The 20695-nt window shown below is 31.4% G+C and overlaps 1 protein-coding gene across 1 annotated transcript in view; it reads right to left on the bottom strand.

Annotated features, from left to right (window-relative positions):
* The window catches only part of LOC127702426 (macrophage mannose receptor 1-like), a 149272-nt gene that overhangs the window by 9537 nt on the left and 119040 nt on the right, over positions 1–20695 (bottom strand). Inside the window, exons 36-41 of the mRNA XM_052206624.1 lie at positions 19126–19271; positions 10716–10815; positions 8044–8291; positions 6755–6914; positions 3339–3596; positions 916–1092 (exon numbers count right to left, since the gene is read on the bottom strand). Coding sequence (XP_052062584.1) covers positions 916–1092; positions 3339–3596; positions 6755–6914; positions 8044–8291; positions 10716–10815; positions 19126–19271 — 1089 coding nt within the window. The remainder of the gene's footprint in view (positions 1–915; positions 1093–3338; positions 3597–6754; positions 6915–8043; positions 8292–10715; positions 10816–19125; positions 19272–20695) is intronic.

Here is a 20695-nt window from a genome sequence, read left to right as displayed (position 1 = left end):
AGTCACTTTAGAAAAGAAAAGGCACAACAAACACATTGTAGATCTGGAAAGGTAGGGCATGGCAAATAAGATAAAATTGACAAAGGAAACAGGGAATTAGTCAGAGAGACAATAACCTGACCAAAGCATGCATATAGCAACACTAATGAGTCTTCAAACACAGTAAGAAAATCCCGCACCCTTGAACCGTGGGCTTCAGTTGGCCCCTAAACAAATAAACAAATCTATTTCTTATTGGCAATCATTCCATATCTTCTTTTCTTTCTATTAATGGGTGGGAATCTTCATTGTTTTCAATATTTGTAACAATTGATATGAGGGAATGGGTCATGACCACCAGTCCCCAGTCATGGAACAAATTTATGGTGCACTAAAAAGGTATTATGGTAATTCAGAATACATATGGTTTATATTTGGGGATTTACAAATATTTGATATATTCAAGAACTTACTATAAAGGAGGGTGGTGCATGACCCAAAGGTCAAAACCTATGGTGCACTGTAAACACCTTGTCATGATAATTTGAATATATAAACGGTTTAGATGTTGGGGATTTGAACCATTTTTAAAATATTCAAAAGTTAATTATCTGAAAGGAGCAGGGCATGTTCCCCTTAGTGCACCAGATATGTTTGATTATGGCAATTAAGAATTAATATATGGGTTTAGAGATTGTGATCTGAACAATTTTTAAGATATTCAACGATTTATTATATGATGAAGTTGGGCCAGGGCCGAACCCTTAGGTGCATTGATAGTCATGTCATGGTAAAAAAAAAAGAGAAAATACATGGTTTTCATGGTTTTGGAACGATTATTAATAAAGTTCTAAAAATCAATTATTTGACCCAAAATATCATAATTTAAATTTCTGTAAACCTGATATCAGAGCTTCACTAGTATAGTATACAAACCTGTGTCACCACTACAAATAAATGGTCTTTCATAATCATGACAATTGATATCATTCCATGTCCCATCTGGTCTCATTTCCACACATTCATCGGATGTACTACTATGCCATGATGTTGAAGGCTCCCCACTGTTCCAGTTTTCAAATGTCTTTGAAGATGAGTCTACCCAAGACCAGGCTAAAAATATTAATAAAGCAAATTATAAGACGGCATATGAAAACAGAAATATGAACTACTTAGGTTACTCATAACCTTTCATCAAATATAGTGGTATTAACACCAAAAATTCTACTCTGGGTACAGAAAAACCAGTGCACCTGGAAAAAGCATGATGGGACCTATATAAAATAAAATTTTGATGCATTTTAAGTTTCAAAATCGTAAAAATTTAACTGGATTTAGCTGTTCATTTTTGTTGTTCCTGCAGACAGTGCCAAAATAAACTAAGTTGGGAAAGATGTATAAGAACTCCCCTCATATAAAAAAATGTGGTGAACTGATTGACATGAACAATATAGATCTACTGACAACAGATGATTTAAACTGCAACTGAGTGGACCGTATCAAGTCAAACACAGGTGATAATTTATTTTGCCATCTTTGCAGACTAGAAAAAAATGCTGATCAAAACCCATGTAAGTTTTAAATTTTCTGAAACATAAAATGCAAAAACCTTTATACATCTAGATCCAGCCATGCCTTAGAATTTTCTTAGATGTATCAGATTAGTCTGTACTCTGAGAAGATTTTGTGATGTAAACATAGCCATATTTGTAAATTTCTTTTGATGAACCTTAACATACTACAGGTATAAAATATCATTTCTAATCACGTTTTTTGAAAAGTGTGAATACAGATTTTATAAATATCAAATGTGGTTCGATGATATGATATGTGAACAAAATGGCAGTTCCTGGCAAAACATGGGGCTAATTCCAAAACATTTTGGTTAAAATTGTATACTGTACAAGTGTCACTCAAATCAAGTTTAGGTCATCAAATTATTATAAAATCACTTCCTTGTATGTTCTTTCATGTACCATTTATTAGCTATACTTATGGTCTATAGATAACAGTTTAAAGGGGAGAGTATTACGATATCTCAAATCCTTAGGTGAAAACTGCTACATATATATTTGCTTGTCCTAAGTCAGGAACATCATCAGTGATTGTTTAATGTCATATCTTAATGTTTTTTCGTTATTTGCAGACCTGCCATCATTCTTGATTTATTGGGAATTTCTGACACGAGTGATGCTGAAATGCATCTTGAAATCCTTGATTATTTAAACTGAAGATTTCCCAGAGAGATAAAAACCGATAATTTCACAAAAAAAGTCATGTGAAATAAACGTGGTTATCTCACTCCTCTGACGTCATACAACAATAGGCGTTGTCAAGACGTCGATAACGTTGGATCAAAACAAATTGTGAATGCGTAGAAAAAGATATACTTCCTTACATTTTCTTCTTTAATTTCATAAAAAAAAAAGCCATTAACCAATGTTATTAAGAGATAACTAATCAAAGAATTCAAATATCGAAAAATATTCAACTCGTGACCAAACAACACTGATAATTGACTCATGCGCTACACGCATTCGTGAATTAATGTGTTGTTCGGTCACTAGTTGAATATTTTATTTCTATTTGAATTCTTCGATTAGTTATTCTATAAATATACTCATTCAAAACCATAGTATATGAATAAACCTTTAGTGAGGAAGCTCACATACCTAATGCCCCTACTAATTAATTTGGATATTTTTTAAAGTTCCCCTTCCTAAAAAAAGTCCCCAACTTAAGATCATTCTGCTTATCTTTCTCCTTCAATTTTTTTTTGTAATGGAAACCTTCATCCAAATCTGATGAGGATCTGTTGAAAATGAAAGAGCAATCTAGGCGACGAGTTAAAAGATGGGATTTTTACCAATTTAGACTTTTCTGATTAACAAACACATGAGTGGTTGTGATGAGGGAAAACATTTATCCAAATCTGAAAAGGATTTGATAAATCAATAAGAAGTATATTAAAGCTTGGAGACAAGAAAAAAATCATAATATTTCTTAAATCCAGCTGATCTGAATGGGTAGTTATTCTTTGGTTAAATATTACCCTTAGTTAAATATAATTCAGGGTTAATTATCTAAAAATTGGTTATGTGACCAAGGGCAAAAGTTATGTTACTCAACTTCTTTTAACCCTTGATCATGTCTAGTCTCATTTCAACTGTTAAAGGATGAACAACAGAAAATAACCTTGGTTTAATTTTAAACAAGGGCTATAATATTTAACCCTAAGTTTAAATTTAACAAAGAGATGAACAATTGGGTGCTGTAGTTTTGAAAAGAATCCCACAAAAAAAGGAGGCTAAAAATTGTATTCCCTCTTTTGTTGACTAACAAACTTGACATAAACTTACATTGAGAAAATCTATTCAGCTTGTTCAATCCGATCCAAACCTCCAATCTGCTTCCAGCCAATTTTTGGATCAAATTAATCAAATAATCTATTTGATCAAGGTTTTGTATGCTAGTCAATGTTAATCCTTTGTTATCACATTCTTCCTTTGCTTTGAACCATGTCAAAGGATTATGTAGAATTGGATAATAGCATTTGTCCCCAAATACATAACCACCTTGCGGGCAAGTGGACTGATCTGCTGCTTTCGGTGGTGATACTGAATAGAAAAAATTACAAAATTACTTTTTTTTTTCATTTTGTCATTTAAATTCATTCATCCTGCAGTGTTTAGAATATATTTCAAGAATTAGCTTTGGGATATTGTGAAATATTCACTATCTTCATATTTTACTGGGCAATTTATCCTACATGGAAATTTCAGTGTCCATTTAAGCGTACTGTACAAGGCCTAAAAATGAATACACTAAAGTTTTAACATGCCTTTCATAGACAGATGCAAAAAAACCCACCTATTTACAGTATTAAAAGGTTTACTGGTCTTGAAGGCTTAAAACAATGAAAAATTTCTATATGTTTGAAAGCAGTAAAATAAAATGACACTTGAAATCATTAAGGTTAAATGACACTGTTCACCCTTGCAAGAAATCTATGAAATCTTAATATACTAAATATATGATGCTTTAGCAAGGGCAGAATATATTGGATCTAAATGTAACTGGTTGTTTTTGCAATGACACTGATGCTAATGATAAACACAAAAAATCTAAATAAAATCATTAATGTCATCAAGTTGGTTACGTCATTTAAAAAATATTTACATGTTGTATATTAAAATAGCGGTATGCAAAATCTACTACTGGAGCATACAATTTGAGGTAAATGAAGACTATTTACTTTCTATCATCAATAAATTACTGTAATTCATATAGTTTCTGATGTACATCAGTAATGGCTGCACAAGATGTTGCATTAGGAATACATAAGTTAGCGCAAAAAATGGGAAATGAGTTCTACAGCATTTAAAAATCTAGATTTTATATTTACAACTAAAAAATTAGCACACTGACCCCAATTTGTTTCTTTTGATTCAAATATGTACTGCTTCAAGTACTTAGTATTTTTATTACCAATAACTGTATGGTTTCACTATTTTTTTTATCCAATTTATGCCTCATTATAGGGGCTTACTTAAAGGCCTAAAAATCAAGGAACACTTTGAAAAAGAACAAGTAAAATTAAAAACCAATTGTTCAAAAAACAATTGAAGGTCTTTCGACATCAATTTTCTAAATTATTGATAAGAATCTACTTCTGGTTTACTCAAAGTTACTATTGGCGTCCAATCATAGGTTTCTTCATACCGATTCAATAAATATATGGTTCTATATACTTTTGCCTGAAATACGGGAGATAATTGCCAACATCCGGTTAAAAAAATGTCACTTCCGGTCTCATATGACAGCTTTATTTACACCAATTCTAAAAATATATGGTTTATATAAACTTTTTCCTGTTAAAAAGGAGATAATATGCTAGTTCCGGTTTATAAAATGTCACTTCCGGTCACAAATGATAGGTTAATGTATGCCCATTCAAAACATATATGGTCTCTAGGTACTTTTCCATGAAATAAGTGCAAATATGACTACTTCCGGTTCACTCAACGTCACTTCTGGTTGACATTGTTCAAGGTCATATGTCACCAAACATTTTGCAAAAGATCTTATGGCTTTATCATGTACCAATTTGAAGTAATAATCAATTTACCCTACAATAAACATTTCAGGGGCAATAACTCCTATAAGATGTCATTGGATTGTTTCGGACCTAATGTATCATATATTCATCACAATAAAAGAAACATTTTGCACTAGTTTTTTCATATATATCTTCAAAAGTGTCAAGAGAAAATGCAAAAACAAGCAAATGTCAAAATTTAAGCGACATCTTGCGAAACAACTTTATACCGCAATAAAAGGGTTTGGCAAAAAGAAAAAAAAATAATAACAATAATCAGAACAAATACAATAGGTCTTTCAACAGAAAAGTGGAAAGACCTAAATATCTTTCTGTTCCAAAATTGTGTTATACTTTCTGAAAAGCATTGAAAAATTAAATTTGGGTTTTTACATAATAAAATTATGAATGGAAATGGGGAATGTGTCAAAGAGACAACAATCCTACCATAGAGCAGACAACAGCCGAAGGCCACCAATGGGTCTTCAATGCAGCGAGAAACTCCCGCACCCGGAGGCGTCCTTCAGCTGGCCCCTTCACAAATATGTATACTAGTTCAGTGATAATGGACGTCATACTAAACTCCAAATTATACACAAGAAACTAAAATTAAAAATGATACAAGACTAACAAAGGCCAGAGAGTTATATCAAACTGATATAACTTGAAAAGTAAATTATGAATTTATATTTTACTTTGCACATTTTGTTAGCACATATCAAAATTGACCTTGGATAAAAAGTTTATGGAAAAATCAACAAGATATCTTTTCTGTATCATATGCACTTAAATATGTTGATTTATCTTTTAAAGTCAAAGGCAGTTTACAATTCATCCAAGTAATTTCTTGCATATTGATTCTTCTGACTTCTATCAGAGTTTGTTTAAACAGTTCATGAAAAAAATGATCTGTTAACGCATCTTTTTAGAATTTAAGTTTCAGATAAGTTAATTTCAATCAAAAAGCATTTTGATTGCAACTAGTATTAATCAAATGTACCTAGTGGGTAGTAGTAATGCGTTTTTGTGCATTATATGTTTACTGACATTGTATAAAGAGTTTTTGTTTTTAAAGAATTTTCAATATGATTTTCTGCAAATGAATTCCAATCACCTGTTAGTAAATGCAGCATTCCTTTTGCTTTAGGCTTTTCAATATGATTTCTGTTATTTCAGGAAAAATTCCATCCACAAGGCAGCATGACTGATAACAAATATTGTTCCAATGTTTGCTACTTTGATTTTTACATCATATGTGATTGTGCTGTTCTTTAAAAATGAAAACTGCTGTGAAACAGATAATCTACATATCAGAATATCTTAAGCCCTCTAATTTAGATAATCTACATATCAGAATATCTTAAGCCCTCTAATTTAGATAATCTACATATCAGAATATCTTTAGCCCTCTAATTTAGATAATCTAAAATCAACTTAAAAACTTGATTATCTAATATTGTTAATATAGATTGGAAATCAATTGATTTTTGTGGATTTTGGGAGTAAAAAATAATTAGAATATAAATAGCTGCAAATGTATCAAACTTTGATACTTCTTACTCAATAAACCAATAAGATTTCAAAATCAGGAAAATTAATGGCTCTCAAGGGCTAAACATAGAAATAAAGTTTTTACAAAATAAACTTATATTGACCAATTTGCAATGATTTACTTACTTTTATTGATCTGACACAATGCTGGAAGTTTGGTATCACAATCTTTATCTCTCCAAAAATCTTCTCCAACAGCTATACAAGGCTTACTTGGCAAATAATCTGAATTCCAATTAGTGTAAATTACAGGCCAACCATTACTCCATTTATAAGTTATACCATCCTGTAAATGAATTGGAATTATAATTACATTTATTTCAAAAACAAAAATATAATGCACTGGAAGTCACATGAATTCACAAATTACTATCTTTTAAGTGTGGCAAAATTTGACGAAAGGACAGAAGTTAACCTATATTCCCGACCTCCTTTATGAACAAAGAAACTGTACATCCAGAAATGTTTTCAATGTTTTCATTCTTAGGAAAATTATGACAGGTAGGTTTTGCAGATGATAACACATTTATTTTAAATTTTGGAAGCATTTTTTGTAGGAACCATTTTCTTCAATTTCAAAATTTGCATTTTTATGCCCCACCTACGATAGTAGAAGGGGCATTATGTTTTCTGGTCAGTGCATCCGTTTGTTTGTCCGTTCATCTGTCCCTCCATCTGTCCCGCTTCATGTTAAAGTTTTTGGTCAAGGTAGTTTTTGATGAAGTTGAAATCCAATCAACTTGAAACTTAGTAAACATGTTCCCTATGATATGATCGTTATAATTTTAATGCCAAATTAGAGTTTTTACACCAATTTCACGGTCTACTGAACATAGAAAAAAAATAGTGCGAGTGGGGCATCTGTGTACTATGGACACATTCTAGTTGTCCATTGTTAAAAAATCATAATATTAAAAAGTATAACAAAAATACAAAACTCCCAAGGAATATTAAAATGGAAAGTCCCTTATCAAATAGCAAAATAAAAAGCTCAAACACATCAAACGAATGGAAAACAACTCTAATATTCCTGACTTGGAAGAGGCATTTCCTTATGTAGAAAATGGTGGATTAAACCAAGTTTTATAACTAGCTAACCCTCTCACTTGTATGACAGCTGCATAAAATTCCATTATATTGACAACAATGTGTGAGCAAAACAAACAGACATAATAGATAAAAATATAAAAGATTGTACACACCACAGTAAACAATGTGTTTTAATCTTAATCACTATAAAAACAAACAACTATGTCGACAAAGAAAAACAAAAACAAAATGCACACAAAAAACACTTTTAATGTGAAAGATTATCTAGAAACAATAAACACAAATGTTAGCCTCTCTAGAATTAAATTGCACTATTATTAAATTGAGAATAAAGCAATATTTATTCACTTTAATTCATAAATTACCTCAGAATTCATTTTGTTGAGGCCGATCCAAAATGGTAGTGATGACTTGTTATACGTGAGATAGCTAACAAAACTTTTCTCTGGAAGATTACGTATGGATGCTAAGCTACCTCCATCTTCTTGACATTTTGACAACGAAGTATTCCAATCATTAGTTGCTTCAAGTAATTTGTAACACATTTGATCATATTTGTCATATCCTAGTGGACAGTACTCAGATTCAGAAGTTTCTATAGGGAATAATGGATCTGCAATAGAAATTGATAGAGATTCATATTTTCAGAATTTCTTAGACAATGTGACATTTTTAGGGAGTCCTCATCCAAAACGACGACTGTATCACACCATGTTAAGGCTAAAAGTTTTCTCCAAAATTTTATTCTGCTTAGAATATTTTTGTCTAAAATTCTATTCAGTTTAGAATATTTAATCTAACATTCTCCTCTTAGATTAAATTCTCAAAATAAAAGTGTGTCCATAGTACACGGATGCCCCACTCACACTTTCATTTTCTATGATACTACCTTGACCAACAACTTTAACCTGAAGCGGGACAGACGGGCAAAGGGACGGACGGACGAACGGACGCACAGACCAGAAAACATAAAGCCCTTTCTACTATTGTAGGTGCGGCATACAAATCATTTAATTATTTTCAAAATTTTATTGAAAATATTCCTGAATGGCAAAGACAGTCAAACCCGAAATTGACTTAAGCATGTGTTTTTGAGTACTGTAAATTCAGAAATTATTGCAAGGTTTTTATTAATGTGAATAATGCGACTACTTTAGTATTGCAATATTTAGAACTTTCATTCTGATATCAAATATATATGTCCGTCTGTAGCTTTGTCTAAAATTGAATTGTTTATTCTTCAAAAATCGCAATAATAAATGCACGCAATAATTTCTGAATTTACAGTATTTTACAAAATATTAAACCTTTTAGGACAAAGAAAATTATTCAGAAACCAATACTTTTGTTGATCTGTTTCCCACGGGCATCATTCTGTATTTTATGATTAACTGTACACGGAGTAGGAAAATATATATCTAGATAATTACAATATTATATACTAGTCTTATTTCACTGGAAAGGGGGGGGGGGTTGTTTCTGAGTCGTCTAAGTAGTTCATCTATTGTATCACAAGCCTGTCAACAGTGATGTTGTGAGTTTGAACCCCGCACATAGCAGGTGCATTCCACTACAATCTGAATTGACTAGGAATGCAAATTGTCATGCTGATGGTCAGTGCTTCTCTCTAGAAACTCCTGCCTCCTTCACCAATAAAAACTGGCCACCACAATGCTCCCCATCTGCACATTTATGGAGAGAAAACATTTTTTATTTCAATGGTTAAATATACTAGTAAGTTTAGAGGAACAAATACAATTCATAGTGGGATACCTTCCAAAAACCAACTTGAAACTTAGTAAAAAAAATGTCTTTATCTAGTAGAAGTGACCTTGACCTTTGACCCATTGATCCCAAAATCAATGGGTTCGACCTCTCTCTATATCTTCCATTTATAAATGTTTAATTTAATCAAGCATGGGAAAATCAAGCCACAATATGGAAACCATGTGTCCATTTCATTTACTATTTTTAATTATAGTGACCTTGACCTTGGACTCAAAAATCAATAGGCTACTTCTCAGTTCCTATATCTTCCATTTGTACAAGTTTCAGTTCTAAACAAGCAAGATACTTGAGTTACCATGCATTCACAAACTGCTTGTTTCAGACACATGGGAGGATGGACAGACAAAGCCATAACTTTATGCTTTAGAACTATTTTGAAAGCATAATAAATACAGAGCATGTATATTCCCTGTTATATAAGTAATAAAAAAACAAAAGTCACATTAAAGAAGTAGTGGCAATACGGCCATTATTTGGTTGAAATATTAGTGCAAATTGCAAAGTAACCATACATATTCTTAATTTTCTAAAAGGTACAAGGTGTTCAGAAAATAAAAACAAATTTTACAATTTTCAAGAATATCATCATAGAAGTTATATTTTTTGTAAAATTTCTTGATTTTCCTTGTTTGACATCAACTTTTAAGTAAAAGTCAGATTGGAAAAGTATGTGCACACCCAAGAAGCAACTTTTAATTCAGTAACTTATGTCAATAGTTATAAAAGGGGGTAAAAGGGGGGGGGGGGGGTTATCTGCACTGAAGAACGCGTGCGTAATAAAATTGCCATTTCACGATGAAGGAACAATTAAAACTTTCTTGTACGTTGATCTTTTTACCGATTTCACGAAACACGGTGATTAACGAACCTTTTTCACGGCTGCACGTGATATAAAAATGGCAAAACACGTTGCACGAAAATTACCCTTTACCACCCTCTTATAACTAAGCTTCTCTAAAATTATTTTGTTGTTTCTAGGCTGCGCACGGTGTTTCCACACTGGAAACAATGATGGAAAACTGCATAATTCTAAAGTTGTCTTTGTTTTTTAATCAAAACAGTGCATATTATGGTGTAATTGTGACGTCATTACATCAAAAATCTTGTTTTATTCATTTACATTTCTTGTTTTTATGCATTTCCAAACATTATGTGCAAATTGAGAATAGCTTTCAAAAACTATCTTTTTCGGCAACTCCTGTCTATAATAACATCACTATAAATACTTGGAACTAAGTAAAAAACTTACTTTGTAACCCCTGACAGATGAAATACAAAGATGAACTGCATCTTTCATCATTCCATTCTCCAAACTTCTCCTTTATCACAAAGAGATCAACACAATGTTCCTATACAAAAGTAAACAAACATATCAACACAAATTTATATAAAAGTAAACAAATATATCAACACAAATCTATACAAAAGTAAACAAATATATCAACACAATTCTATACAAAAGTAAACAAATATATCAACACAATGCTCCTATACAAAAGTAAACAAATATATCAACACAATGCTCCTATACAAAAGTCAACAAATATATCAACACAACGCTTCTTTACAAAGGTCAAATGATAGTCGAAATAAAACACACCATGCTCCTTTACAATAGACAAACAAATATATCACCACAAGGCTTCATACAAAAGTCAGCAATTATATCAAATAGATTCTTTAAAAAAAAGACAACAAATATATCGACACACTGTTCCTACAGTAAAACAAACAACAAATATATCAGCACAATTCTCCTACACAGAAGTCAACAATTAAACCAACACAGCGCTTCGATACAGAAGTCAACAATTAAACCAACACAGTGCTCCAATACAAAAGTCAATAAATGTATCAACACAATGCTCAATTACAGAAGTCAACAAATATATCGCCAAATTGTTCAGATATAAAAGTAAATAAATATATCGTCAAAATGTTCAACAAGTGTATCTTCACAATGTTCAAATACACAAGTCAACAAATATATTACCAAGATGTTCTAATATACAAGTCAACAAATATCTGTTCTTTTACTAAAGTATCTTATATATTGTCAATAAATGTATCAACACAATGCTCTATTACAGACGAAACAAATATATTAACACAATGCTCTTATACAGAAGTCAACAAATATATCACCAAACTGTTCTTATACGAAAGTCATCAATTGTATCTTCACAATGTTCCAATACATAAGTCAACAAATATATTACCAAGATGTTCTGATATAAAAGACAACAAAGGTATGTTCCTTTACTAATGTATTTTATATATAATCAACAAGTCAACAAATATATCACCAAGATATTCTGATGTAAAAGTCAACAAAGGTATGTTCCTTTACTAATGTATTTTATATATAATCAACAAGTCAACAACTATATCACCAAGATGTTCTGATATAAAAGTCAACAAAGGTATGTTCCTTTACTAATGTATTTTATATATAATCAACAAGTCAACAAATATATCACCAAGATGTTCTGATATAAAAGTCAACAAAGGCATGTTCCTTTACTAATGTATTTTATATATAATCAACAAGTCAACAAATATATCATCAAGATGTTCTGATATAAAAGTCAACAAAGGTATGTTCCTTTACTTATGTATTTTATATATAATCAACAAGTCAACAAATATATCACCAAGATATTCTGATGTAAAAGTCAACAAAGGTATGTTCCTTTACTAACTAAATGTATTTTATATATAATCAAAATGTTCCAATACAAAAGTCAATAAATATATGTCTTTACGACATTTATGAACTAATATGTCAACATATATATTTAACACTCAAAAACATGTCCAGTCCCCCAAAAATGTCCTTTTTATGATCGCCCAATCGTATCTATTCTGAAAACACCCAATCATGTCCACTGAATAGTTGCTAAAGGGTGCCAAAGCGTGTCCTTTTTATGATCGCCCAATCGTATCTATTCTAAAAACACCCAATCATGTCCACTGTTATTAAATAGTGATTCATAATCACACATGTTGTCTAAATACAAATACAATCGATATCATTACAGCAGTCTTCGTACTCCACCACAGGTACCTGCCCAGTCTTGTAAAAATGATGTCGGGCCTGTAAAATATTCTGTACAGGCCAATAGAATCTAACTAACATTTTCATAAAAATCAGTTTTGGCCTACAGATTCAAAAGTATATCGTGAAGACTGTTACAGGAACCTTAGTTTTGTTTTGTTGTTGTAAAAATGGGACAGTAACTTTTTAAAAGCCCAGACACCACTTCTAGGCCATGCAATACCCTCTTATATTATTAAGATAGTTGGCCATCATCGTTGGCCATCATCGCAGTATATGGGTACAAAAGAGTTCACTTAGTAAACGATGAATATAACTGTACAAAACTAATTAGTTACAGTTCGTATGATCGCTATAAATATGCATGATATATTTGCCACTGGACATTATGCAAGCAACAGTCAAGAGTTAATCTATGTGTTGCAAATTAACTTGCAATCATGCTAAATATTAACAACTGGCATTGAACAATGATTACAAGTTGCTAAATATTAACAACTGGCATTGAACAAACTAATGCTAATAAATGACCACTCAATCAATAGTTGAAGCACTGGGAAAACGTTCTTTGATTTCTTAAGTTTGAAGTGTTTCTATTTTTAATTTAAAACAGTAATAATCATACTAAAAACAAAATAATAATAAAACCACTGTAAGTAAAAATAAATTCTTCTTGTGCCATTCTTTTTCTTATCAGTTTTTTTTCAAAGCAGAAGTTAATGATTTCATCTTTCTCTGTGGATAGTGTACATTTGCCGATACGCATCACTACACCTTTCCTCTAGATGTCCTTGGAAAGCAACTTTTGGTCTTTTTTCAGAATCTGCAATCAAAACACGACATCTTTACTCGTGTCCATCATCATTGAATTGCTGTAAACGTGATTGACGTCACTTAGGACATATTATAGCTAAAAGTTTGGACAAGTTATGGCGAACAACAATTATCGGACACATTTGTGTGATTTGGGACTTAAACGACACTTTTGGGCGAAATGGACACATATTGGGATATTGGACACGTTTGGAAGTGTTACATATATATCATCCTATACAAAGGCAGCACAAAATTCAGCCCACACAACAAATATATCAGAATGATACTCTTATATAAAAGTCAATATCAAATATTATATACACAAACGTCAACAAGATTATATATCGGCTACTTAAAGCGTTGCAGCAGATCATGACCCCCTGCACTGGTCATAACATTGCTTCGTGACTTCTACATGAGCAGATTAAATACTTTCAGCATGCTTACTGCAACAGAACTACTTCAAGATGGAAAGTGTTTCTAGTTGATATATAAGCATGCATACCTGCCAACCTTCACGATTTATTGGGGATTTCCCCACTGATAGGTGTTGACCTGAATTTTGAAATTCTTTATTTTATAATCTGAACACCTCAAAACAGGTATTCAAGGGAATTTAAGCACAAACCTACTCATTCAAACAATACAGTAGTAGATTGAAAACACTTGTAACCATATAAGAGGAGTATTAGTTCATATTTCACTTGAAATTCCCCATGGAGATTTTGAAAAGTTGGCAGGTATGAGCATGTGAGAAATTGTCAAAATACTAACGTTTACACCAAAGAGGGCAAAAACAGAGGATTTGGAGAATTTTGACCAAATCTTCTGGATTTCAACCATGTTTTCATTGAATTTGAAAGAAAATTTAAATAATTAAAACTGAGACATCATTAAAACAACCCTGATACGTAAAGTTTCAAAATTATAGATATATATTCTATCTTGACATTGTTTTAACTATAATTCAATGTGATAACAGCTTTCTCTGTGTTTGTAAGTTGGTACTTCATTGATTCCTTCACTACATATCCTCTTATTCATATGAATTTAGGGAACTGAGTTTTTTCTCTCAGATTTTAAATTGTTCAATTTATGACTCAAGTTTAAGCATAGATAACTATGTTGCTTTTATGTGTCCTACTTGGTTAAGAAAAAGTTAGCTCTTTAAGGAGACAGAATCTCATTTCTAACCAGAAGTGTACCATTTAACCAATAAATTCCCATTTGACACTAGAACATTTCATTCCATACCAATAGATAACTATATCACACTACCAGATTCTAGTTTTACATTAGAAGTTCTCATTCCATACCAACAGATTCTTATTTCACACAAGAAGTTGCCATTCCATATCAAGATTCTTATTTTACATCAGAATTTTTTTCATTTCATACCAACATATTTTCATTTCACACTAGAATTTATTCATTTCATACCAACAGATTCTCATTCTGAACTACAATTTTTATTATTTTATAACAAAAGATTCTCATTCCACACTAGAAGTTTCTCATTTCATATCAATAAATTATTATTTCACTCCAACAAATTCTCATTCCACACGAGAAGTTTATAATTGCATACCAATAAATTCTCATTCCACACTGGAAGTTTATAATTTCATATCAATAGATTCTCATTCGCCACTATAAGTTTTTCATTTCATATCAATAGATTATCATTTCATACTAACATTTTCTCATTCAATATAAGGAGTTTTTCATTCCATATCAGTAGATTACTATTTCTCACTAACAGATTCTCATTCCACACTAGCAGTTTTTTCATTCAATATCAATAGCTTACTATACCACACCAACAGATTCCAATTCAACACTTAAAGATTTTCATTTCAAATCAAAATATTCCCATTCCAAACTAACAGTTGTTTTCGTTCATTATTAATAGATTACTTTTTCAAACTAACAGATACCCATCAGCACTAGAACTTTGTCATTTTATACCAATAGATACTGATACCATACTAGAAATTTAAATCACATATCAATTGATAACTATTTCACATTAACATATTCTCATTCCACACTAGAAGTTTTTCCTTTCATATCAATAGATAAAATGCTTCGCTGAGCGCAGCCTGATACGACCGAAGTGGTCGAACCCTGAATAGTTGGGGCAAATTTGGACACAATATTCAAGCTTGATTCTATCTTAATTTTTGACATAATGTAGGTTTCTGACACAAAATAAATTTGGTCAAAGATCTTACAAATCTAATGCGCAATACTGTGCATTGAAAATTTCTTCTTGAAACTTAAAAAAATTTGAAATTTTGAAAATTTTGAAAAAAAATATAAACCCTTTTAAAAAATAATTGGTAACCCCTCTTCCCCCCAAACTTTTTGAATCCCCCTTTTAGCATTAACCATCAAACTCAATTGCAGTCTTTCTTGGAAGTATAGTACAATTTTAGAGAGATCCATACACTTAATCACAAGCTACTAGGAAAATGTTTTTTTAACTATAAAAACCCATTTAAATACATCATAAAAGTCTTAAAATAGAAAATGACATCATAGTCATGGCTAAAATAAAAAAAACCTTCATCAGCAACTTTTAATAGTAATATCTAAAAAAAATTCCTTCAGCAGCATTTAAAAGTAACTTCTAAAAATAAATTGACAGCTAGGACTTTGCAACCATAAAAACCCATTTAAATACATCATAAAAGTATTAAAATAGAAAATGACATCATAATCATGCCTAAAATTAAAACACTTTCATCAGCAACATTAAATAGTAATATCTTAAAATAAAATTCATTCACATACATAATCTTGGCTAAAATTAAATAATTTTTAAAATAGAAAATGACATCATAATCATGCCTAAAATTAAAAAGCCTCCACGGCTAAAAATAAACAAAAACCTTCATCAGCAACATTTTATATTGGCAAATTTCCAATGGAATTTATTAATACTAAAGTTTTGGTAAATTTCCAATTTACATAATTTAAAACCAGTGTAGCTGAGATATTCAAATGAGTTTCAATGATAACCCCAATTAATTTGCAACCATAAACATGATAAAAGCCAATTTCAATACATCCTAAAAGTATTAAAAAAATTTAAATACATCATGAGGCTATTAAAATAGAAAATGACATTACAGTCATGGCTAAAAATAAACAAAAACCTTCATCAGCAACATTTTATATTGGCAAAATTTCCAATGAAGTTTACTATTCTAAAGTTATTGGCAAATTTCCAATGGAATTTATTAACAATAAAGTTATTGGCAAATTTCCAATATACATAATTTAAAAGAAGTGAAGATGAGATATTCAAATGAGTTTGAATAACGAACCTTATACTGCTTTTAAATTATGTTTTGTACTTAAATAATTGTCTTTAACATGGAAACCCTTGTTTTCCCCCATTTTTGCCCCTTATTCCTGAACGGTTTGAGCCATAACCCCCAAAAGCCAATTCTTACTTTCCAATGGAGTTTATTATACTAAAATTATTGGCAAATTTCAAATGGAATTTATGAACAATAAAGTTTGCAAATTTCCAATATACATAATTTAAAAGTTGTGTAGGTGAGATATTGAAATGAGTTTGAATTACCAACCTTACACTGCTTTTAAATTATGTTTTGTACTTAAGTAATTGTCCATTAACCTGGAAACCCTTGTTTTTCCCCCTTTTTTTGTCTCTTATTCCTTAACGGTTTGAGCCATAACCCCAAAAAAGCCAATTCTTACCATCCCTTTGTGGTATGGAAAATTGTGGTATAGTTTCAGAGAGATCCATACACTTGAACACAATTTATTGTCTGGAAACTAGAAAAATGTTTGTTTTTTGGTCCCTTTTTGGCCCCAAATTCCTCAACGTTTAAGACAATTACCCCCAACTCAAATCCAGCTTTCCCTTTGTGATATAGAACTTTGTAGTACAATTTTATAAAGATCCATACACTTACACACAAGTTATGGTCCTGAAACTAGAAAAATGCTTGTTTCTTGCCCCTTTTTGGCCTCTAATTCCTAAAAATTTGAGGCAATTACCCCAAAAATCAATCCCAGCCTTCCCTTTGTAGTATGGTACCTTGCAGTACAATTTCAGAGTGATCCTTACACTTGAACACAAGTTATTGTCTGGAAACTAGAAAAATGCTTATTTTTGGCCCCTTTTTGGCCCCTTATTCCTAAACGTTTTAGGCAATGACCCCCAAACACAATTCCAGCTTTTCCTTTGTGATATGGAACATTGTAGTACAATTTCAAAAAGATCCATACACTTACACACAAGTTATTGTCACGAAACTAGAAAAATGCTTGTTTTTTGCACCTTTTTTGGCCCCTAATTCCTAAAATTTTCAGGCAATTATCCCAATAATCAATCCCAGCATGCCCTATATGGAACTTTGTGGTAAATTGTCAGAGAGATCCATACACTTACACACAAGTAATGGTCTGGAAGTTACAAAAATGCTTATTTTTTGCCCCTTTTTGGCCCCTAATTCCTTAACTGTTGGTACCATAACCCCCTAAATCAATCCCAACCTTTATTTTGTGGTATTGAACCTTATGGTAAAATTTCATAGAGATCCATTCACTTAAACTAAAGTTATTGTGCGAACACCAATGTGTCTTCGGACGACGACGACGACGATGACAACGTCGCCGACGACGACGACGACGCCAACGTCGTACCAATATACGACCGCAAACATTTTTTGCGGTCGTATAATTACTTAATCATTCTTACAGATTTCTATTCCACACAAGAAGTTTCTCATTTCATACAAATAAATTCTTAATCCACACTAGAAAATTTTCATTCCATACAAATTCTATTTATTCCAAACTAGAAGTTTTTCTTTCAATAACAACAGATTCTCATTCCACACTAGAAGGTTTTTCATTTTATACAAAAAGATTCCCATTCCACACTAGAAGTTTTTCTTTCCATACAGATAATTCTAATTCTTCACTGAAATTGTTTCTTTCCATACTGATAATTCTCATTCCCATTCCACACTAGAAGTTTTTCGTTTCATATCAATAGACTCTCATTCCACACTAAAAGTTTTCAAAACAACAGATTCCCATTCCACACTAGAAGTTTTTCATTTTATACAAAAAAAATACCCATTCCACACTAGAAGTTTTTCTTTCCATACAGATCAATTTTAATTCCCCGCTGAAATTTTTTCTTTCCATACTTATAAATTCTCAATCCACTCTAGAAGTTTTTCATTCCATATCAATAGATTACTATTTCACACTAACAGATTTCCATTCCACACTGGAAATTTTTCGTTTCATACCAATATATTCCGCTACCATACTAGATGTTTTTCATTCCATATCAATTGATCACTATTTCCCACCAACAAATTCCCATTCCACTACAGAGGTAAATCATTTCATACCAATAGATTTCCATTCCACACATAAAGTTTTTCATTCCATACAGACAAATTCTAATTCTACACTAGAATTGTTTCTTTCCATACTGACAGATTCCCATTTTCAGAATAAGAAGCTTTTCTTTCCATTCCAACAAATTATAATTCCAAACTAGAAGATTTTCTTTCCATGACAACAACTTCTCATTCCACGCAAGAAGTTTTTCATTTCATACCAACAAATTTTCATTCCTCACTAGCTGTTTTCACTCCATACCAATAGATTCTCATTCCTCAGTAGAATTTTTTCAATTCATATCAATAGATACTCACTTCGTACTAACATATTCTTCTTTCACACTTACATTCCCAATGTCATGCAAGTATTTTCACATCTTACGTACATTATACCCATTAGGCTCCTTAGAGTTCCAGTTAGTGTATGAAACTTGTGAACTATCATCCCAATAATACTTCCTGAAAGTATGTTCATCTGTCATTCCTATCCAAACCATCTCTAGGCTGTTAATCAGCATAGTGGTTATAAACACTACAAATAAGTTGGTATGAAAACTAAAAAAAACATGTAAATAATTACAGAGGCACCATGCATAGATTTACCTTGCAGCACAGAAAAAAATAATTCCAAAAATAAACAAGAGGCTCTCAAGAGCCTGAATCGCTCAACTGTAATTTTATGCTTAAATCTTTCATCAATGATTATTTTTGCTTTTCAATATATATTATAGAGTGGCTTAAAAATGCCATTTAAATGTTCTTTGTAACTGTCATATTTTCTTCAAAAGCCAAAAAAATGCATTTTACCCCTATTTTTCCTTTTAGCCATAGTGGCTATGTTTTTTGACGTACAAGGAAATAAAATACTAAATTTATACTAGATACTCTGAAACTTATTCAGCCCAAGTTTGGGTGAAATTACTTCAGCAGTTTCAAAGGAGAAGATTTTTAAAGTATGCAAACTAGATGAACAATTGCGGAAAATTGTCTTTAAAGGGCAATAACTCCTTAAGGGGTCAACTGAAATTTTGGTCATATAAAAACTTATTTGTAGACCTTACTTTGCTGAACTTTTTTACTGTTTACAGTTTATCTTTATCTATAATAACATTCAAGAAAATAATCGAAAACTGCAAAATTTCCTTAAAATCATCAATTCAGAGGCAATAACCTAAAAATCAGATACCCGATTTGGCTGATAATCTCAGGGCAGATAGAGATTGACCTAATGAAAATTTTAGCTTCTCTCCGATTTACTCTAAATGCTTTAGTTTTTGAGATACAAGTCAAAAACTGCATTTTACCCTATGTTCTATTTTTAGACATGGCGGCCATGTTTTCTGAGGAAACAGAAAATTAGACATAAACTTTATTCTAGATAACCTAAGAATCATTCAGCTTAAGTTTTGATTAATTTGGTTCGTAGAAGATTTTATAAAGTTAGAAAATATGATAAACAAATTGTGTAAAATTGTCCTCAAAGGGCAATAACTCCTTAAGGAGTCAATTGACAATTTTGGTCATATAAAACTTATTTGTAGATCTTGCTGAACATTTTGGCGGTTTACAGTTTATCTTTATCTATAATTATATTCAAGATAATAACAAAAAACTGCAAAATTTCCTTAAAATAACAAATTTAGTGGCAGCAACCCAACAATGAGTTGTTAGATTCATCTGAAAATTTCAGAGCTGATAGACCTTGACCTATTGAACATTTTTACCCCAATCAGATTTGCTCTAAATGCTTTAGTTTTTGAGATATAAGTCAAAAACTGCATTTTACCCCTATGTTCTATATTTAGACATGGTGGCCGTGTTGTTTGACGAAACAGAAAATAAAACACAAAGTTTATTCTATATACCCTTAGAATCATTCAGCGAACGTTTAGTTGGAATTGGCTCAGTAGTTTTTAGAGGAGGAGATTTTTTAAAGTTAGAAAACATGATAAACAG

Source organism: Mytilus californianus, unplaced genomic scaffold, assembly GCF_021869535.1.
Source record: "Mytilus californianus isolate M0D057914Y unplaced genomic scaffold, xbMytCali1.0.p SCAF_5, whole genome shotgun sequence".
NCBI lineage: Eukaryota > Metazoa > Mollusca > Bivalvia > Mytilida > Mytilidae > Mytilus > Mytilus californianus.
Note: the sequence above shows the minus strand (reverse complement) of the source record. Positions and strands in the feature narration are given on the sequence as shown.